The sequence below is a fragment of the Sceloporus occidentalis genome, unplaced genomic scaffold (genome assembly GCF_023333645.1).
Source record: "Sceloporus occidentalis isolate IW3139 unplaced genomic scaffold, rSceOcc1.0.p SCAF_3, whole genome shotgun sequence".
In the NCBI taxonomy this organism is placed as follows: Eukaryota; Metazoa; Chordata; class Lepidosauria; order Squamata; family Phrynosomatidae; genus Sceloporus; species Sceloporus occidentalis.
In genome coordinates, this window is record NW_028316983.1 from 215,739,260 (window position 1) to 215,762,604 (window position 23,345).

Genomic DNA, 23,345 nt, shown 5'->3' on the forward strand with positions numbered 1-23,345 from the left:
AGAACTGGCTGTAGGTTAGAAAAGATAGAGGAAGAGAGTAATTATGGTGAAACAAGCAAACAAGAAATCACCATAATACAAACTAGTAATTAATGAATATAGGTATGCAAAGGTTGCTAACTCTAACATAACCATTCAGCAAACCACTTTTGCTCATGTGAGTGGAGTTCCAGATGTCTTCCAAGTCCTCCTTCCCAGCTATAGCAGAGAGAGATAGCCCACATCAAGTGCTCTGGAAGGGAGCCCTTCCTTGAGACATCTCTTTGAGGAATGAGACTGCAGGGGGTGGTAGATAAACTCTGTCCTGTGAAAAGATGTCCTCTCAACCTTCATTGGGATCAACATAATGTTTTTCCACCTGTAGAATTTGCATTCAAAGAGACATAAGTTGCTGCAATTTGCTTCAGTTTCCAAGACTTCTGTACATAACACCAGATATAGTGCATTGGGTTAGAAAATGTTTTTCATACTTTACAATGCTGTTTGATGTGATTTATTCTAGAAGGAAGGGAGGGAGGAAGGAAGGAAGGATAAATGTGCAACTAATTGGAAATTCAGAATAATAATAACAAATGTACCAATATGTTTGGAGGCTCCAGTTTTCTACTGAAACTTTGGAAGAAAAAGTGGTGCTCAGATAAGTAAGATAAAGTCGTACAAATCTTGGCAAAAAATTGGCTTCAAACAATAGTGATTCTGGTGCTCAGTGAGTGAAACTGTTACATAATTGAAACTGAATATTAAAACTTACATAAAATATCTATCTCGCGGCTGAAGGTGTAACGCCATAATAAATCAAAAGGCGAACCTGACTTATACAAAGTTGCTTGCATGAGCATTATGTTAGTAATTTAGTGGCTACTCACTCAGCTGAAAAGCATAGAACATGGTGCTTGTGGTGCTGAAAACATCAACAGTGACAACAAAAATCACTGACGTAAATCAAAACTAGCCAGCCTCTACACAATGGTATAACATTATGGCTGTGAAAAAATGTGGCTGGTCCTGAGATTTACATGAATCTAGTCATCCCAGAATGAAGAGACTCAACTGCAAGCATTCTGCAACCCCCCTCTAGGAATAGCATATAGGTGTCAATTTCTTCCCATCATGTTCTTTGCAGGTTGCACAATATCTCACTTCATTTCCTTTTATGAAGTTAAATACACACAGAGACCGGGTAAAACAGGACAGGATGGTTAATCTAAAATATGCAAATAACCCAACCAGGACTATGTCTTTTACTATCCATCCATTTTACTATCTGGCATTAAGTATGAAAACCATTTGGGTAAACACAGTAATTTTCTCTAGCTTGCATCAAGCAGAAAAACTATGGCCTTTTATCATTTGCTGCACAAGGATGGACTAAGGATTTGCATTCCTCATTAACATATATTTTAATTAATATGTGTTAACTGCATATGGCTGTACAATGCAAGTGAATGTTTAGTGGAATATCAATAATCAGTGCTCTAAGTTGCAGAAACCACCATGGACGGATCCCTGTTGGTAAGTCCTGAATAGAGTGGACCCACTGAATCAGCTATTGAATGATGAGTCAACACTTACATAATTTCCATTGATTCAATGGGCCTTCTCTAGTTATGTGTACCAGTAAGATTTAGACCATGGTTTGGCTGTGTACTAATTCTACAAACTTCCAATATAAAACTTAATATGAATCAAGAGAAGCAAGGCGCCCTCTAGTTCTTGCATTGGAAAAACAACTACAGTATTGACAAACAGAATAGAAAGTAAAACTCAGTTACAGCAACCACTTTGTGCCTAAAGGCTCATAGCAAAATTGCTGAACTATAATTATGGAATTGACAAATTCTTTAAAGTCCACAACAAATCTTCTGCATGATACAATAGGCTGCAAGTGTACTTCAGAGAAAGGATTTTAACCTGCCCTTTCTGAACCCATTGCCTCTAATGTATTTGCCTACTTTCAGCAGTAAAAAATTAGTATTGTTTAATTGATATCCTGCATAAAGCAATGTATGTACCAGCCTGTTTTGTATCCATGTCTGTTATGTCCATGTTCACTCATAAATCTGTTCATTTCTGCATTGACTTGCCATTTTAAAAAATGCATAAAATATGCATGTCAGTACACACATTTTGAATGTTCATGTCATTTCTAACAATGCAATAATAAAATACTACAATAATATATAATAAAAACATTTGTGTTTCTTGGGCAGGAACTGTACAGTACCATCCTAAGCAAATCTAATATTTACCTATCCTCAGTTCAGTTGGCCTATTCACCATTAATGCTTCAGACTTACCTGAGTTGAGCCTCTGACTATTGGCCATTATCCAGCTGATTCAGATCACCTCACTGAGATTCATCAAAAGATAAAACTGAGTGATACTGCTGACCATGAATTCCCTACCTTTGAATGCCTCTAGTCAGTAGTCAAAATGGAGGACAGGCAAAGTTTTGCAGCACCTCACAGGAAAAGTTCTGTGGTCTTTCAGCACTTGATTCTGGCCCTTATCAGAAAGACAGTAGTGGAAGCATTGCAAAGAATGCCATATTATACCAAACCCTGCCAAAGAAATCTGAAGAACACCATGACCAATCTGGTAGTACATTCTCTAGATCTCTGTGCTTCTTTCCTAGGTTTGTTCCCTCTTTATTGTTCTTCTGCCTATAGGCAAAAACATTTTTATTCAGATACACCTTTGACATGTCAATTGGTCTAGGGCAAAGTGAGTCTAATATGCAGCTTTGGCCTTCCAGATGCTGGTGAAAATTGTGTCCAAATGAATCAGGAAAGTCACATTGCCCACCGCTAATCTGACCAGCTAGGAGTTAAGTGTGTCTTTTATTGTGTTTTAAACTGAATTTGTAAACTTCTTTATTTTTATGTTTTTATTAAGATATCTGATATTTATTATGCAATGTATTGCTGATTCACCTGAATACCCACCAGATCCCACCTGATCTCAGAAGCTGGAAAGACCCAGGCCCCATTAGTACTTGGAAAGGAGTGCAGGTCCTGTAGCCCATTGTTTTTTATGCTACCTGATCTAGGGACTAGCATCCCCATTCCAGTGTGACAGGTACTGGCACATTATTTGTTCCCATTGGCTACAATTTTTTTTCTTTCCTGGAAACTATTCAGGGACCAGTAGCCAATGGCTACCTGATAGCAGTCCAGGGACCACCATTTTTACTCAAACTGTCATAGGGTATATTCAGAGGAAGACATTGGGAAACCACTTCTGGGCCCTTGTTGCCTAAGAAAACCCTAAGAAATTCATGGAAACACAATATGTTGACAGGCAACTTGAATGTACATACATTACCTTTTTAACTGATTATACTGATAGCTGCTTTGAGCAATATTTTGTGAAAAGATGGTGGTATAAAAACCAAACAAACCAATGAGCAAAGATTTATTGCATTTGAATGGTTAGACATATGCTAATTTAATTTCAATTTCCATCCACACTTCAAACCAAAAACTGCAGTCAGGCATTCAAATTACTCATGAGATGAAAAGCAGCAACAAGCATGAAAGCTTATCCTCACACTCCCCATCTTCTTCATTGCCCTTCATGAGTGAGACAAAAACCTACAATAGGGAGACGTTTCTGTTCACATAAACTCCCTTCATGGTTTTAGCTTCATAATTTTCCAAGGCATGGTTAATTAACTGGAATTCATTGCCAGAAGTTACTGATGCCAATGCAGATATAGCTTTAAAATGAGATTAGATAAATGCATGGAAGATGGAACCATTAATGGCTACTACTCATGATAGCTATATATCATCTCTGACATCAGAAGCAGTAAACCCCTGTGCATTAGTTGTACTAGTGTTGTGTTGTGTTGTTGCATGATGGGTGGGATTCTCATATGGTGATGCTACTTTATGAACATGAGATTGGACCAAATATACCTTTGGTCTGTTCCAACATGACTCTTCATAGTGTCATGTGTTAGACACTATCCGTTAACTTCCATGAGAAGAGAAGGCTCCCCATTTCATGCAATATATCATTACCTCATTTTCACCATCTACCACGTATAAGGCAGGGGATAGAAACCTTAGATCTTGACCACAGTTGTCCCAGTCACCCTCAAATAAACACTTGAAGCAGAACTGTGACTAAGAACACTTTTCAGAATGGTAGCAATACTTGGTGTTTCCAAAAAATAAAAGATAAAAAATAAGCAGATGAACAAATTAAAAACAGCAACCATGAATTGTTAGGTTCAACAAGCACTTGAACCATTTTCAAAAATAAAGATGTGATGAGAATTGCTTTAAACAGAGCCAATTCATTCTTTAAATGGTTATGAATAGAGATAAGACTAACTGAAATGTTGCATTCAAATTCTTATTAATACAGAGTCATCATAAATGTGAGATAAATCTCTTCCTTTATTCTTCCATTTAAATATGAGATCAGAGAATTTGTGACGACAGTGACATCAAGTGGCTACACATCATTCTGACAAGCATTCTCTATAAGATCCTCCATAGGTTTATCCAGGCCATCAATGAATACACACACAATCTACAGTTTAGTCTTTATAAAACTACTCTAAAAGTCAGTTTTCAAATACAACAGTATTATATGCACATTATGTATTATATATACATGATGGACAGAAGTCAATTGCCATGATGTGAGGGGGGAATTATATATATAAATATTCATATTAACAATTTAAGCAAAAAGAAAGTAAACCAGAGGTTTACTATCATAGGTCCAAAACATACTGCAAAAAAAATCCAGTTTTGAGACAGCTTTATTTCCCCTACTCAGTGCTAAGGAGTCCTGGAAAGTGTAGTTTATTGTTGCTCCAGAGCTCTCTGACAGAGACAGGTAAACATCTCACAAAACTATAGTTCCCAGAATTCCCTAGCATTCAACCAGGGCAGTTAAAACAGTCTCAAACTGAATTATTTCTGCAATCTGTTTGGTCAGTGGCACCACACAATTTTTTGAAAAACCGAATAAGCTTTATTTGTTATTTTAAAAAAGAGTTAAAGCAACTGCTGGGATAGAAAAGAGTAATCTCTTTTTTGAAATACTACATGACCACTTATGTCATGGAGAATGCTGCAGTGAGAACAGTGTCGGCTAGAAATAAAAAGAAAAGAAAAAAGACGGTTGTGTGGATTTGTAAAGATACAAAGGATCCAAAATGTTACATGTTATACTGTTCACTTTTTATTGAGACAACTAGAGCTACATTAAGCAACGCAGTCTGAATCCACTTTAACTGCCCTGGCTCAATGCTATGGAATTCTGGGATTTGTAATTCTGTGAAATATTTAGCCTCCTCTCCTAGCGAGCTCTGGTGCCACAATAAACTACAAACCCAAAGGTCTCATAGGATGGAGCCTTGACAGTTAAAGTGGCACCAAAGTGAATTAATTCTGCAATGCCGAAGCAGCCTATGTTGGCAAAGTAAAATGTAATGAACATCTTTGATCAGGTATGAACATAAAGGGGGAAACCTGGAACAAATATGAAGTGTAGCCCTGGAGATGTCACTGGACTACGGCTCTCAGCATTCCTCACAAATAGCTGTGCTGGCTAAGGGTGGTGGCACCTGCAGTCCAACAATAGCCTAAGCAGCTAAACTATTGAATTGATTGGATTTACCTATGCGTTGACTTATGATTTAACAATGGGTTTAATCAGTCTACTCAAGTAGGAATTTTTGCTGTTATTGCTGTCGTTTCCGACTTATGGTGACACTAAAGCAAATCTATCATAGGGTTTCCTTGGCAAGGTTTGTTCATAGGAGGTTTGCCATCTCCTTCCCCTGAGGCTGAGAACCTGTGACATGCCTGAAGTCAACCAATGGGTATCATGGCTGAGCTGGGAATCAAACCCTGGTCTCCAGAGTCCTAGTCCAACACTCAAACATCTACACCACACTGGCCATTATGCAGAAATTATTGCCACAAATGACAAGGCATTTACCACTCTTATAATTTCATCACTTTTGCCTTTTAATAAGTCATAGTTGAACACTCAAACCATTACTAATAGGATTCCAGCCAACATCTGGAAGAACACATTTTGTCCACATTGGAAGAGTTATATTTGATATTAATCTTTGTTGTTATCTTTAGTAGGTGGGCTGTTTGCTATTAATAGGCATGAAAATGCCGGTTGGTTGGTTCATTCATTTCACACACATACACACACACATTTTACTTTGCATTCATTCTCCACCACCACCTTTTTTTTAACCTTAAGAACATCTACCTCAGCAGGGCTTCCCATAAACATAAAATAGGCGGTCAAAAACATCTGGTGAAATATCTTTTAAACTCAACATACTTTAAAACATTCCCTTTTCCAGTCAAACACAACATGTTTCACATTGATATATTTAGATGTGCCTAGCTGGAAATCCCACTTCAGTTTTTTAAAAAGTCGTATCACACTTTTACCACAAGATGGCAACCAAAACATGCAAAAATATTGTACAGTAGGCACTCTGCAATCTCATTCCTGTGACTAACAGGCATGAAACCTACATGCATTGTTGCTTTGAAAAGTGAGCTATGCACATGGATGAAAAACAAATTTCTGTTACTTTTGCACATTACACATGTAGGGGATTTATTGGATTTTCCTGCATCTATAAAGATTTGCATCAGGTAAAAGGTACTGTTGGTTTTTAAAATGCCTTTATTTTCACTTTCTTTCTCCCTTATTAATATAGGGATGCATGTCAAAGTGGAAGTCCATTCCAAATGCCCTTTCACAAAGTGGGCCATAAACCAATGAATTTCTGCTGCTAATGGCTGCCTACTATTAACATCTTCATTATGTCACTGAATAATACTGCTTGTCTCCATTAGAAAATCTTTCTACGTGCCACTTTAAGTAGTATTACAAAGACGTACTTCCAGATTAACCTTTTTAATAGAAAGTATCATACAGAAATCATTATAAGTGTATGTACCTCCTACATAGTTAAATCCTGCTTTCTAAACTAATTGTCTGTGAGGGTGAAAGAAAACTTTAAATTTCTGATACTTCTTCTGATGAAAGAATGGCTGTGGTGTAACAGGATACTACTTAGCTGTTGTGGTATTGATAACAGATGCTTAAGCAATAGAACAATGAGCATTTGAAGTCACTTGTTGCTAAATCGGACAATCGATCCTTCTAGCCTGTTATTATCTATCCTGGATTAGTACCACTATTGGTATTTGCTACTCTGAGGGCGTGTTAGTGGAGGAATGAGTATTGCATATGTTACCATTGGACTACAACTCCCAGAATTCCTCAGCTGATTAATTCTGGGAACTGTGGTCTAAAAACTAATTAGACATAATTTAATTGCATTTTAACACTAACGTTTGTATGATTTTACTAATGGCTTTGCACTGCTCGTATCTATATCCCCTTTAATTTTTATAAGCTATCTAGAGTCATGGTTTGGAGGGGAGGATGGGATTTAAAAAAGAAAAAATAACAACAAATCCAGTAACTTTCACAAGTTCTGTGCCATGTAGCAAGCTAGTTGAAACCTCAGTCTTAGAAACAGCATAGAAGCAGTGGCTGATGGGAACTGATAACTTTGCCATTTGAAAAAATAAGAGTGGGCATAGTTTGGTTAAAGGAGTAGATTATCACACAAACTTCACTTGACATTTCATCTTTACATAATTATGTACTGTGGATGACAAACCCACATCAAAAATGCTACCATGGACAAAGTAAGAACAGTAACTTGAGAGACCATTTTTCCATCAAAAGCATTTGTTCTGGAGGAATTAGGTGAAGCCCTTATAGTACTCCTTGAGTTGTTCAGCATATATGAAAAAGTGCATTTGCATTATTCCTCATCCTCAAAAACTTAAGCAATGTTATAAGCAGCACTGCAATTAAAGCTGTTGTTCTCTGAAAGCCAAGCAGATGGCTCTCATAATTAGTTCATATTTGTCACCCAAGGAACAGCAGTTGTCAGAATTGCAGATAAGAGGTTTGCAGAGAAAAGAAAACCTGCTAAAACTCAGGCACCACTGATCTATTGCACATTTTAGAAATCATCTTTCATTAATATGAGAGTTACTAGCACCCACAACACATTACCGTTCTTTGGAAATCTTGACAGAATAGTTCTATTTGCATATTAACAAGACTTAGATGGTGCTTCAATTGTAGGTTTTGTTTACCTGTGTGCTGGTGGCTGACTGTAATGGCAAGAAGATTATACAATTAAAATTGTTCCAGTTCTTTTCTCATGTTGAGCACAATTGTTGCTGTGTACTTTCACATCATTTCCGACTTATGACTACCCTCAGACAAACCTATGACCTGGTTTTCTCAGCAAGTTAATTCAGACAGAGTTTGCTAATGACTTCCTCAGAGGCTGAGAGAGGGTGACTTGCTCAAGGTCAACCGATGGGCCAAACAGGGACTTGAATCCTGGTTTCCTGGAGTCCTAGTCCAACAGTCAAACCACAACATCATACTGGCTCTCAATAAGATTAGCAAAGCCAGGCCTTAGATAAGTGTACTGGGATTGGTGCATATTCATTTCCTTTAAGCATTGTTATCACTAGAGTTACCCCAGTGTGGCCATGCATGTTGTCACCCCCAGGCAGGCAGCCATCCCTGGAGAGACAACATGGGGAGACACTCAGGGAGTGATGGTAGGAGAAATGATAGCTGGCAGGAAGGGATGTTTGCCATCAGCTCTCTTTCTGACCACTTTGCCACCCTTCCTGGCCCATTCAAGCTGCCTGGCACACCCCAGCCATTCCCCTCTACCATCCAGGGCACCTCTGACATCTGCCCACTGTGGCTGCTGATGGGAGAGGGATGCTGCTTCTGCAAAGCAGCTCATTTGGGGTTAGGCAGGGCTCTGACCAAGCAGGAAAGGGAGGTGATGGTGGCAGGAATGGAAAGACTCTATGGCTGCCACCACTGCATCCCATCTCCACCAGGCGACCATCAGCCCACTCTCACCACCACCATCCTGCTTTGTGCAGCAGGCATGTCTGCCTCAGCTGCACCTGACTTGCCACCTCCTCCTTTGCTTCCAGCTTCTCTGCCACCTTGGGTTCTCTTGACTGAGTTTAAGAGAGTCCAAGGCAGCATAGAAGCATGAACCAGAGGCAGGAGGGGTGGGCTGCTGCTGCTATTGCCTGACAATTCTTTCTCCCACCCCATCCTTGGCTGCAACCAGCTTTTTGCCACCACTGCCACCTCATGGTTCTCCACTGCTTTCGGGTACCTTGGAGAAGGCTGAAAGATCCCAAGGTAGCAGAGAACCATGAACTGGAGGTGGCAACAGAGGTGAGCTGCTGCTGCCACTCAGCAACCCCTTTCTCCACCCTATCCTCAAATGCAATCAGCTTGCCTCTGCTGTTGCTTCATACTTCTCTGCTACCTTGGGCTCTCTTGCCTTCTAGGTGACAGCAGCACTTAGCCCCACCAATGGCTGCAGTGGGAGAAAGGCAGACGCACCCTGGCTAATGGAGGAGTGTGACTGGACAGTTACTGGCCACCCCACCAGATGTCATCCACTTCTGAGGTGTTACCCAGTGTGGTCCACACCCTCTGCCCTCTCCAGTGACACCTTTGCCTTTAAGTACTTTTATGTAAGGCAGTGGGGAATCACCTGGACAGAAGTCCTTCCCCAGTGAGATGTCAGCACCCTTGGGGGATGCTGGAAATGCACCAGCCCCCACATGGGAAACCCATTTCCACTACACTCCCCACACCAGGTCTCATAAGGGTACTCCAATCCATACTCTTTCCAGAGTACCACAAATATGCCTCATTCTGGAACCCATGCCCTTCATGCATGGCTATGACAAAAATAACAGAGGGGTGGAGCAATCTTGGCCTACCCAGAACAACATAGTCATAACAAGCAACCAAGAGTGGAGAAGTGGGCTGGAACTCCTGAGAAACTGGCCCAGCCAGTGGGAACAACAGAATAAATACCCCTCTGCCCGACCAGAGTAAAAACAGCCATAGTTCACTCTGGCCAGGTGGAACAGTCAGTGAGGTGCAGCCAACCACACAAACCCTATTGAATGCAACTGGCTGGGCAAAGCAGCCAATGAGGCCAGAGCAGCCACCCATACCTCATTGCCACAGACTTCCACTTGCACCAGGGACTCCCTGAGCCACACACACACCCCTAGGGAAAAGACACACTGACTGGCAGCCATGTACATGTACCTGGGCTTTGCTCCTGCCCCAACTTTGCAAAGTAGCCAGGCTGAGATGCGCACCTTCCTTCTTTTTGTATATAGTTCCACTTATGATACATAGTCCCATAAGGGTTGACTGTATGTGTGTGTGTGTGTGTGTGTGTGTGTGTGTGTGTGTATATATATATATATATATATATATATATATATATAAAAGCATATTTCTGAAATGATAATTAATTATAAGCATTTCTACCATGGCTGCCCTTTCTGTCCAGATCAATGCATTAAGATTATTTTTGTGCAGTACTTCTATGCTTGCTGAACTATTTCTTCCTTGTCAAAATTTGCTAAGCTGGAGGGAAGAGGTAGCAGGGGATTTCTTTACCTTTCTTCCTGGCCAGTAAAGCATGACCTGATTACCACTCAGAGGAAAATCCAGTCAGTTTTTATGCTGGTAAAGTCCTTGGTCTACACTGGGCTGTTTGGTATTCTTAAGTTTTTCTTAATATATTTCAGAAAACAAAAATATCTGCAAACATTGGGGTTCTTCTCAAATCTGTTAATATTCCCTCTTCTATGGACAATTCCATTTTTCACGTGTAAGGATCAGTATCTGGAAAAATTAATTCACTCTTAGTATACGTGATTCTTTGGCAAGGAGCCTTGTATTTTTCACATATACAGAATAGCAAATTGGTGAAAAAGAAAAGAGAAATAGAAAAGAGGAAATTCCCAAGGCATTAACTGTTACTTATTTTTTACACAAGGAAATTCCAGAACAGTTCCCAGTGTAACTTGGGAAAGTCCCTGTTCCTGTTAGCATGTGATTTGGTATTCTGCCAGGTAACTAGAAAGGCAACCAAACTGTTACTTTCTATAAAACATGCAGGGATAGTTGTGTTGGCCATTTAGAAATCCAAACAAAAATCTATCAGTGATACTTTTATTGGCCAACCAAAATGCACAATATACTTGTTGCAAGTTTTTGAAGCTTCCTGGGCTTCTTCATCAGGCAAGATGTTACAAACTAAACAGGAGAAAAAAACAATTAGAGGTGTTAGATGCCTGCATGTTGTTTCAGTCCTTCATAAAGATGGTATGATGGGAAGGATATCTTTTGCAGGCAGACCTCCTCCTCCTTCTGGCCATGCAGTGATTGGGAAATTTAAAGTCCATTTACATCTCAACAGGGACCCCTCTTTTGAAATCCAACATGTGAATTCAGTCCAAATTTAAGAAGAAGAAATTGTTTTACGTTGGTTGAAGGTCCCAGTCTGCAGGCTACTCTTCATGGTTCCCTTTGAATCTACAATGTGGTATCTCACAGAAAACAATGCCAACTCTTACAATCATTGCAGCATTCTTCATGTGTTCCTCTTCATTCATATGGAATGGGAATACACATGCCTAAAGCCTTATGTTTGTATCCAATGCTTAAGGAAGATAAGTATTTGGGACTATAGCTCCTAGAATTCACCATACAGTATACCCATGGCAATTTTCCCCAGCTCTGCTGTATAATAGGTGCATGATTGTCAGACACACCATTCTGTCCTTTGCTTCAGGTAGCAAAACATCTTGGGGTGCTCCTAGTCCCTATAGATCACAGGAGAGGAAGGCTATTTAAGGCTTTCCCCATATAGAATTATACCCTTAACCAAAGAATGACACCCTTAGTTCAGGGGGAAGATGACTCAACATTTGAAGACTGGTTTTTGGGATTGCCATGAAGCCTTGATGGGTGACATGACTTGTATGTTGGAACAGAAAGCACTCTTATCAAATCTGCAGATTAAACCAAATTTGAGGATAGTGGTTTGAATGTTGGATTAGGACTCCAGGAAACTAGGGTTCAAATCCCTGCTCAGCCACAGAAAACCACTGGGTGACTTTGGACTAGTGACACTCTCCTAACCTTACAGGAAGGCAATGTCAAATCTCTTCTGAATAAATCTTGCCAAGAAAATCCTAGGATAGGGTTTGAAGGTATATAACAATAGCAATAGCAATAGCAGTTTCATTTATATACTGCCTAAGCAGTCTCTAAGCAGTTTACAACTGTAAGCCAATTGCCCCCAACAAGTACTCATTTTAGCAACGTTGGAAGGATACAGGCCTGTGTCAAGCCTGAGCCCCTGGCTATAGTATTGAATTTGCAACCATATGGTTTGTGAGTGAGTGGCAGCAGTACAGACATTTAACCACTGTGTCACCAGGGCAACAACAAGTTAACACCCCAGATGACAGAATCAGAATTCAGAATGATCTTAACATAATGGTGAGTTGAGCCAAAATTAAAATAACTTTCAAGAGGAATAAATGCAAGATATTACACTTCGAAAGGAAAAATGAGATATACTGCTATAGGATAGGCAAAACCTGACTTGACTAAATTATATGTGAAAATGATATAGGGGTCTTCATAGACTAGGCTAAACATGAGTCAACAGTATGATGCAGTAGCCAAAAAGGCTAATGCAGTTCTAGGCTGCATCAATAGCAATATAATGTCCACATAAAGGAAAGTGTAACTCTAGAATCTAAGAAAGCCATTCTCAAAAAGGGCTAAGCTCACTACTGCAAGATATGCATTTCACTATATTTTAAGATATACTAGAAAGTTATGTTACACATAGTTTGAAGGCAGTTTCACACATGCAAGGAGCTTAAAGACCAGATTTCCATTCAAAGCCAACAGGGGGGTAAGGGTTAGGATAACTGCCCAACTCTTCTCTCTAACCACTATAGCCCTATTGGATCCAATTTAGTATGGGTATGTACTTTGAGAAGAGTGGTGTGAGTGTTATACTAAGACAAAGGGTGTGAGGTACAGATTTCTAAATACCAAAGTACCAAATCAAATTAATCAGGACAAAACGAGTGAAGCAGTAATTTACAGTTTATTAATTACAATCTTGCAAGAAGGGGTGTCTCAGGCAAGTAGACACGCCTATCCCAGGTTTTACACAATATTTATAAGCCATTTTCTGCTGCAATTTTCTTTATCTCAGTTTTCAGTGGCTGATGTACAAACTTCTAGAAACTCCCATTACATGTGTATTTTCTACCCCTTCTTCGTACTACTTCATACAATGCATGTCCATTTAAACTAGTCATTATAGATTTGTGGACATATCATTAATATTAATAACTCTCATTAAGCATGGTCAAAAGAGAAAATCCCTTGAACTCTAGTTTACCTTTCAGAAAAAGTGAAATCTATTGCAATTAACTGTAACCTGTGTTTGTGATTTCTTCCCCAAAGTCTCCCTCCTCTTTATCTCATTGGCCTTGTCTGTCAGCTGAAAAGAATGTCTGTTTCTTTGAAGCATGTACACCCAAAATCGTTACAACTTTAGTGCTAGCTATTTCTTTTTCCTAAACTAAAAAAAAATTGAGTCTATAAATAAATAATAAAATTAATATTTTTTTATTTGTATCCTGCCTCTCTAGCAAGATAATTGAGGTAGCACATTATCAAAAGATGTTTTGCAAGGGTTGTGAAGAATTTAAAAGGTATCCATCTTTTTATCTGGGGCCTGAAGTCCAAACACTCTTTACAGGGGATGTGTGTGTGGTGTGTATTTTAAAAACCATTCCTGTCTTTTATATTATGGGGCCTATCTAAAGTCTAAAGTCTTAATTTTATTTTATTAGCTTCACATATACACACAAATACATATATATATCTAGATATAAACATATATGACAGGCCATCAGTAAAGTTTTTTTGAGAAATATTTTCTTTCTTAAAAATATTTTTTAAAAGGACAGACAGAAGAATCTCCTTTCTTCCTCTCTCTTTTGTCCATCTCTTATCTCTCTTAAGGACTTTCTGGTGTAACCCTCAAATTACGGTGAGCATGGCTCAGAATGGATCAGGCTAGACTATTAAGGACCAAGGAGAAAATTCATAAAACTTTACTTTCAATTTCCCCAATGCACTTTCATTTGTGGCTATCAAGATGAGTCACATTTCACTCATTTTAGAGGAATGTTACTATAAACTGAAAGTATTGAGGTTTCATCTAAATCTTGCACCACAAAAACCAACAAAAGTTTAAAGCCATCTGAAACATCCTTAATGATTGAGGTAATTATGCTGATAGAGGTTTTAGCAAATTACTGTTTACTTTCCATTTAGGCAATTCAAGTGGTTTGCTTTTGAATACTTTGTGACTAACAATTGGTTCTGAAAGGCAAATTATGGTGAGATTGGCTAATGAAATGAAAATCCCTTCAATACCCCTAGTGCCTTCAAAGTTGTTTCTGACTTATGGTGACCCTAAAGTGAACCTATAATGTTGTTGTTGTTGTTGTTGTTGTTGTTGTTGTTGTTTTGCAAGATTCATTCAGAGGGAGGTTGCCTGTGCTTCCATAGCTGAGAGTGTACCTTGCCCAAGGTCATTCAGTGGGTTCCCATGGCTGAAAGGTGATTCGAACCATGGTCTCCAGGGTCCCAGTCCACCTCTCAAACCACTGCACTACAATATGTTGCATCTCTGCTATGATTCTGCAATTTCCCCATTGGAAAATCACAGTATGACATGATGATAATAGTCATAAAAGTTTATAAGTAACACATGCAAAAATTCCCCATTCTGCATAACTATTAAGGGGGAAAGAGCCCTTCCATTTTCAATCTAGCAGTACTGCACTGTTTAAAACTGGGATGGGTAATGGCAACCCAGTGACTACATTCAGCATCCGTGGCTGTTTTGTGGTCTCAGTCTCCTTGGACACCCTTTCTCTGGCATGAAAAAAATGAATTACCTGGAAGCTTCAATGAGATTTGCCATCTAAAAGGGAATATGCCCTTGGCCTGTTTAACATTAAAAAGTGCCATTTTTCAAAACACAAAGAGGACTTCTGACCAGTTCATGTGGCCACAGGGTAGTGCCAGGGGAAAAAACACCCACCACCACCACCACCAGACCTGGTGCAATTGCCCACCACTCATTAATAGCTTACAGGAACACTTCAGTTAACTACACTGATGTGTTCCCTGGAATGGGGTGAGCCTAGACTTAGTTTTATCTCAAATACCAGATATTTAAATGATTGAATATATCCAGTTCATACACTTCAATCTATTTTTATGTATTAAAAAATCAAAGCTGGACTGGAGAATAGGGAACTGAAAAACTCCTTTAAAGCGATTGCAAAATAGGCTTGCATGCACAATATGGAGGTGGAGGAGGAGGAGGAAGAAGAGGAGGAGGAGGAGGAGGAGGAGGAGGAGGAGGAGGAGGAGGAGGAGGAGGAGGAGGAGGAGAAAAAATTTGCTCAGAGGCTACTCCCATTTTCCATGAAACTTACTCACTCACATGAAACATACTTACTGGAGAGTATGATAAAGGTTAAGTTAAAAGATGTCATTTTTAAGATTAGTGTATAGATGAACACATAGCCAGATTACTCACATCATAAATACAGAGAAATAGCAAGACAGATAAAAGAAATTTGAATTACTTGCTCAGATAAGTATTGCTAGTGAGAAAATACAGCAAAGTAATTCCAAGCCTTGGCCTGTTTTACAAGGTGCCAATTTTTTATTTTGTAAAGTCGGAGGCTTTCATGGCCAGCATCCATAGTTTTTTGTGGTTTTTTTTTGGGGGGGGGGGCTATGTGGCCATGTTCTAGAAAAGTTTCTTCCTGATGTTTCGCTAGCATCAGATGCTGGCAAAACGTCAGGAAGAAACTTTTCTGGAACATGGCCACATAGCCTGAAAAACCCACAAAAAACTATTTTTATTTTGTATTTTGCATTAAAATTACAGAACTGACTTCAGATTAGGAGACGACGTGACACAAGGTATATAAATTGTTCTTCTTTTAGTGGAGAAATACATTGTGATTTATCAAAGAGAGGTCCTTTTCTGTGGTAGCCCACCCACTTTGGGTTGCCTTAATATGTCTTGCTTGAAGGCAAGATATGATAGTCATCATATCTTTCCTCCTGGTGCCAAATTAAAATATACTCAGGCATTTTGGATTTTAAAATGCAAAGATTAATTTGCAGCCTGATTTTAGATGTTGCCTATTCACTGGCTGAATACTTGTTATGCTTCTTATTGTATTAGGACCCTTTCACACTACAGTTATACCACATTTAACAAAGTAGATGTGTTCATGGGCTTTGCTTCTCTTAACAGAAAATTTGGTGCCAGAGGCAGAAATAACATGAAAAGAGAAGAGAAAGATTCCTATCCCACAAAAAAGAGGAACAGTTCAACATGTTTCAAAACTTACAATATGTGCATGTGAACATAAGCAACTAGGTCAGGTAAGCTTGAATAAATATAGAAAAACATTTTGAAGCTTCTAGAGATCACTTGAAGGTTTATTCCCAAATGAATCCAGGAATGAATTTTTCTTTCACCAGCTTCCATATTTTGTATAATATCCATTTTGGTGGTGAAACATTTAGATCAATACATTTCAATATAGACTTGCTGTAGTTGATCAGGTAGAATTATCTTCCTCCCCCTTTTCTCTTTCTTTTGTTGTTCATGCATGCTCAGTAAGGAAGCAGGATTCAAAGGCATAGCTGTGTGTCAGTCTGGAAAATCTGTTTAGTGCAAAAATGCTGCTATAATCATCACAAAAAAGCTGTGTTTTTCCAGCCCTACTCCAACTACAGATGCTGGTTTAGAAAAAAACCTCCAGGCAAAATGCTGCTTCTCCGTGGCATGGAAAAGGGGTATCCTTGGGGCTTCATGCCCCCGGACACCCCAGGGATCGTTCCCATGGCCATGTGGTTGCCACGGGATGGCGGGAATGATCCGCTCCCAAAAAAGAGCTCCGTTTTGGAGCTCCTTTCTACATGGCTGGAAAAGTGTGATAAGTGCCCTCCGGTGACGTCACACACGTGCCACTCCATTTGGACTTGGTGCATGTGTGACATCGTCATCATGTGCCCCCTGTGGACGGTGCCACATAACAATGGCACCATCCACATGAACTAGGGTTAGGGAGCGTGCAGTTTGTGTGCACTCCCTAACCCTGGAATTGGTGAGAGTATGCTGCTTTATGGCGGTCCCTACCATGCCTAAGAATTCTCATCCAGGGAGCTTTAATGTCTCACCAAACTACAAATCCCAAGATTCCATAAGATACAGCCATTGCAGTTGAAGTGGGATCATAGTGGTATGAAAGGTAGTTACACTGCATTTGTGAAAAAACAGTTTAGGTGGGATACAGACCGCCGCTTTGGGGCGGCCTGCACCCGCCCCTTTCCCCGACAGATCGGGGCCTGAGCTGCCACAGCGGCAGCCCCAGAGGCCCCAATCTGCCGCTTTTCCAGGTCTCGGGGAAGTGGAAAAACGCCGCTTCCCCACGGCCTGGAAAGGGGTCCCCTCGGGGCTTCATGCCCCAAGGACACCCCGACAGCAGCGGGGAGATAGAGAAAGGGGCCACTCAACCCCTTTCTCTTCAGTATCGCTGGTGCAGCTGTGTAAAGGCCGTGCCAGCGTTACCCGGTACGAAAGGAGCTCTGTTTTGGAGCTACTTTTGGCGCCACTGAAAGGGCACCAGCGGCACCAGTACATAAAGGCTGTGCCGCGCCTTTTGGACACAACGCGGCCATTATGTCAAAATGGTGGTGCCCATGTAGATAGGACTGAGGCTTCTCAGAGTTGAAGTCTAAAATTTCTTCTTCAAGGGCACAGTTTGGGGACCACTGTGCACTTAAAAACCCATTGTTAAAGGGTAAACCCACACAACTGTGGCCAGAGGTGCAGCTCCTTGTCAGAGCCCCTGAGGGACTTTGGTGGGGTCTGTATTGGCCTCATTCCCTCTTACAAAAAAAGCAGTTTGTGATCCGAATTAATGGATCGTTTCGACAGCGGAGCCTGGTTCCCACTACATTTGCCCTGATCACATCCCCCCCACCCCCACCCCCCCGTAAAATAACCCACTTGTGGTTCACATTCACAAACGAATCGGTTCAGAATGGACCTGCTCCAGCCGGCCGAAAGGGCAAATTTAAATTGATTCTGATCCGCATCTGGTTCACACTTGTGCAGAATTGAATTATTCCCCCCCCCCCCGCCAAAAAAAAATGCGGAAAAAACATCAGTGGGTCTTCAGTGAATTGATTCCCGTGGGAATCAGGATCATTTGAACTGGTTCAAACTGATATGCAACCCAGTTTCAAAGTTAGTGGAAATCAGGCCCTATAGTAGGGACTTTTGTTGTAGACAGGGTGCCGCTATTTTGACGTACTCAGTACGTATTAGGGTTAGGGAGCGTCTGCAAAGTATGGTCCCAGGCAACCCTAGCATGTACTGAGTACATTCTATCAGGCCCATCTGTACAGGGCCATTGATTTAAAAAAAATGGGGGGGGGGGGGGGAAGAATGCAGAACAAGCTGCTTGAGTACTGACAAACACTGATAGTCCATAATCTTGGGCAAATCAAGTAATCTGGCAGTGCACCTGTCCTACACAAATAATGCAGTTTGACACCACTTTAAGTGTTGCTGTAGCTCCATCCTATAGAGCCCTGGGAGTTGTAGTTTTGCATGATCTTTAGGCTTCTCTGCCAAACAGTTCTAGTGCCTCACAAAACGATAAATTTCAGGATTCTATAGGATGGAGCCATGGTAGTTAAAGTGATGCCAAACTGCATTATTTCTACAGTGAAGATGCATCCCACAATGATCAGTCAGCATTGTAAAACTGAACCTGACTGAATGTATGCTTTTTTTAATTGAGGGAAGCATGTGGGGTTGGGTTTTTTTTTTTTTTAAATAAATGATAACTTATTGTCAAGTTTAGTCTGCAGCTAATTTCTTCCCCCAGATGCAAACATAACTTATGTCACTCTGACCTGTAATAAGCCTGCTGCCACTGTGATCCCTCATGCAGAGAAGGCATGGTTGTTATTCTACTTTTCAAACATTTTGAAGAAGCCTGGTAAAAGCTTCTTCCTGCATTGGAAGGGAAGGAATAACCTCTCCAACAGAATTATCCCCATATGAAAAATTGGAAGTATTACTCTCTAGTTTCTTGAAACAAGCAGAAAGCATACTATTTTTGCATTGCTCTCATGAGACTGGAACGTGCCTGACAAGTTCCTCTTGGAAGCTGACTCTTAACTGGGGTGTGTACTGCAGAGGCAGGCCTTACCTTCCTCTCTAGGTTGCTAAACTCATGTGATCAAAACCAGACACTGTGAAGGGGAAAAATATGCCTTTCACAGCTGCAAACAGCCAGTTTCAAAAAAGTGCCACAATCCTTCGTCACCTTGAGTCTCTATATTGGGAGAAAGGTGGGATATAAGAAAATAAAATAATAAACTAATAATCCTGTATTGTTGTTTGTTTGTTTACACAAGAATAAACAATGTAAGCTGATCCCTGTAGGTACAAAGAGATATTATGGTGTGAAATGTTACACTCTTGGAACACAATAATAGTCTCACATTTAGGTCACTCCTACACATGTTTAATTAGGATTAAGTCCCACTGAACTGAAGGGTGTTTATTTCTTAGCTGACAAAGTGGAGTGCGTGTGTTAGTTGTTTTTACAACATACACTGTGATGGGTGTCCTGTTGTTATAGGCCTTTCAGGCAACATCCACACTGTAGAAATAATGGCACCACTTTAACTGCCAGGGCTCCATCCTACAGGACCCTGGGGTTCATAGTTTGCACCAGATTTGTATTCTGTGACAGCAGAGTTCTCTGACAGAGAAGGCTAAATGTCTCACCAAACTACAGTTCCCAGAATTCCATCGCATTGAACCATAGCAGTTAAAGTGGTGCCACCCTGGATTACTTCTGCAGTGTGGATGCAGCCAATTCTAGTCCACTCCAAATTGCTTCTTCAAATCAAGGACAGCAGAGTGCATGGGAAGAGTCAGCGTGATGTAGTGGATTGAGCACTGAAGCATCAAATCCACTGGGAGACCTTGACCAAAAGTCACACTCTCTCAGCTTCAGAGGATGGCCGTGGCAAACCCCCACTGAAGAAGCCTTGCCAAGAAAAAAAATGCAGGATAGGGTTGCCATAAGTCGGGCATGATTTGAAAGCACATAACAACACCAGCAACAGCAACAGCAACGGTCCCTCCTAGAGTATAAAGGTAAGGGTAAAGATGTTCCCCATTGTCACGTCCTGTCTGACTGTAAGCCGAAGAGCCAGCATTGTCAGAGACTACTAGTCTGTGTTCATGTGTCTTCAAAGAGAGAAGGGGTGGGGTTGCCATGGCCGTCCTCTGAGGCTGAGAGAGTGTGACTCGGCCAAGGCTTTGATGGCTGAGCTAAGAATAAAAGGCCTGGGCTGGGCAGGGGAGAGGCCAGCAGGAGACTTGGTTGTTCCTGACTGTGGGCCGTCAAGATGTTGATGGCGACCCTCTCCTGGGGTTTTCTCCCTTCAGAGGGGGGCCTTTGGGTCCGCAGTGCCCTCCTGCCTGCCTGCCTCTGCTGCCTAGCCGGACTTTCCGGACAGCCCAGGCTCCCTTTTCCCGGAATGGAGAGGCGGAGGCGGCTGGAGGTTGGCCAGGCAGCCCAGGCTTCTCCGCCTCCCTCCGTCAGCCGCCTCTGGCCGGACGCCGAGGGCGAGGCTGCTGTTGCTGCTGCTGCACCCTCTGCCTCCCCTGCTGCCCTCCTTCCTTCCTCCTGGCTGCCCGGGTCGAGAGGCCTCCATCTCCCCCGGAGAACTTCCCGCCTCCTGGCTTCAGGAGTTGGAGAAGGAGGCTCTTCCAATGGAGGCGCCTCCGACGGCGAGCTTCCCTCTCCCTCAGAGTCAGAGGAGGCCCCTCGGTGCCAGAAGAAGGCCCTGCCGCCAAGCCTCCCCCCGAGTCCTGCTGGGGAAGAAGGGCCCGACACTCTCTGAGCCCCAAAAGTAGGGAGGCTTTCTTGCCTCGTGAGGGAGGAGAAGAAGGGAGCCCCCTCCGGGGTTGGAGAGGAAGGGTCGGAAGGGTCTCTTTTTGGGGGGCTGCCAAGAGATTCCCTTTCGACGACGCTTTTTATCCTTTGAAAAGACTCCTTTTCTGCTTCGTGGAAGAGAGCCTTGAGGGTTTGGAGAGGGAGAAGAGGAAGGAAACTGGGTTTGTGTGGGAGGAGTGGGCCTTCCAAGAGACTTCTTTTCCCCCTTCAAAGGCCCTCCATTTTGAGAAGGACTAAGAAGCACGTGTTTTGAGGGAGGAAGAGGCACTGCAAGAGGCCCACGAGACGACGCCTTTGAATCCCTTGAAAAGACTTCCTTTGCCGCTTTGGGTGGGAAGAAAGAGACCCTTCAGGATCTGGAGAGGGAAAAAGGCAAATAGGGGGGGGGGGGGAACCGGGCCTTCTATGAGGTCCACTAGACTATAGGAATAAGAATAAGAATAATACTTGATTTTTTTACCCCGCCTCTCCCTCAGGACCGAGGCGCTTACAATAATAACCCATCCAGTCCAGAAGAATAGCCGCCCATCTTCCCTCGCTCCACTCTTCTTTTCCCAAAGGGGTCCACTGGGCCTCCGATGGGTTTGGAGGAGGAGGGAGGGGGCTCCTGAGGGAGAAAATGGGCAAAGCCTCCCCGAAAGTGGGGGGCGACTGAGAGCCCAAGGAGGATGGCAAGCTGAGGGAGGAAGAAGAAGAAGAAGAAGCCTGGCCAAGTTTGGGGAGCTTCTGGGTTGAAAAGGGGAAAGCGGGGTCTGGAAGCCAAGCTGCCCCGCCTTGATGGCTGCTGGGGACCGAGGCAGGATGAGGAGCCCCAACGGAGAAGGCCTTGGCAACTACTGCCAGCTGGGCTACACTCTGCCCACCATCTCCTCCAACAAGCTGCCGGACCTGCGCTTCCTCAGCCGGGGCGCCTTCGGGACCGTCTCCTCGGCTCGCCACGCCGACTGGAGGGTGACCGTGGCCGTCAAGGGCCTCCAGGGAGCCCTCCTGGACAGGTGAGCAGGAGCCCAGCCCTCGAGGGGAACCCCTTCCATTGGGGGGGGGGGGGGTTGTGTTCTCCTTCTCCAGGACCTTTCATTGGCTCCACACACTTGCATGCTTTGAAATTGCTAGGCTGGAGGCTATAATAATAACAATAGTAATAATAATACAATTTATTTATATCCCGCCCCTCTACAGAATGCAATCGGGAGTGGCTTACAAGAATTATACACACACACACACACATATATATATACACACACACACAAATCCCTCAATCCAACTCCCTCCCAATTAATATGAAAATGAAAACATACTTTAAAAAACAGTATAAACAACAGACTGAAGTGAGATCGGAGTTCAGCAGTTTAGATTTTTTTTGTTTCCTTCTGGTGGCCGGAGGACTATTCAGGAAAGGTTTGAGACCGTTTTTACTGCCCTGGCTCAATGCTATGGCATTCTGGGAACTGGTGTTTGTGGTGGCCCCAGAGTGGAGCAAGGAAAACTCAAGTTCCCAGAATTCCATAGCACTGAGCCAGGGCAGTTAAAGTGGTGACAAACCGGGATATTTCTCCAGTGTGGACTCAGCCCTCCATTGCAACCTTCTGCCCAGGGGGAAGGTCCAAAAGGTCCTCCATCAGGACTAAGAAGCATGCATTTCCAGAAGTGTTTTTGGCTTTTCTTTGGCCATGGCCTACATTTTCCTTGAGTGCCCTCCATTTTGTGCTGCCCTGCCCTGCCCTCCCCTGGAGTTAGGACACCTGGTCGCCCTGCCTGGCCTACATTTCAGCCTTCTGTCCAGAAGGAATTCAATAATGTCCTTCATTTTGAGCAGGGCTAAGAAGCATGAATCTATTAAGTTTATCAGACGCATGTTTTTGGCAATTTTCCCTGCCTATCGCGCAATGTTAGTGTCACCAACGTTGTGAAAGCGCGATGTTCTTCCAGACGCCATTCATTTCTATGGGAGCCCGTTGTGCAACGCTCCCGTAGTTTAAGCATCATTCCTCCCCTTTTTGGGCATTGCGGGCAAAAGTGGAAGCCAGGCCATGGTCTCCCGTTATCTTGTGAAATGTGCTGCAAAATGGTTTGGTGTGGTAGGCAGCAGCGCAACGCAATGCTAAAGTTACTGATTGCAAAGCTCCCATGATGCTGGGCTGCTTTTTGACCCCATTCCCTTCTGGTGGCCTTCCTTTTCCAGAACAACCCCCGGGGATGGGGAGGGGTGGCTCTGTCTTGCATGAACTTCCAATGTAAGGAACCCCCAGGGGTCATCCATTCCAGCCCCATTCCTCT

At 42.3% G+C, this 23,345-nt stretch overlaps 1 protein-coding gene across 1 annotated transcript in view; it reads left to right on the forward strand.

Moving 5' to 3' along the window:
* The first annotated feature begins 20,785 nt into the window (after nt 1-20,785).
* RIPK2 (receptor interacting serine/threonine kinase 2) overlaps nt 20,786-23,345 on the forward strand; it is a 35,080-nt gene continuing 32,520 nt past the window's right edge. The window contains exon 1 of the mRNA XM_089517583.1: nt 20,786-22,063. Within this exon, the coding sequence (XP_089373709.1) occupies nt 21,846-22,063 (218 nt within the window). The 5' untranslated portion in view covers nt 20,786-21,845. The remainder of the gene's footprint in view (nt 22,064-23,345) is intronic.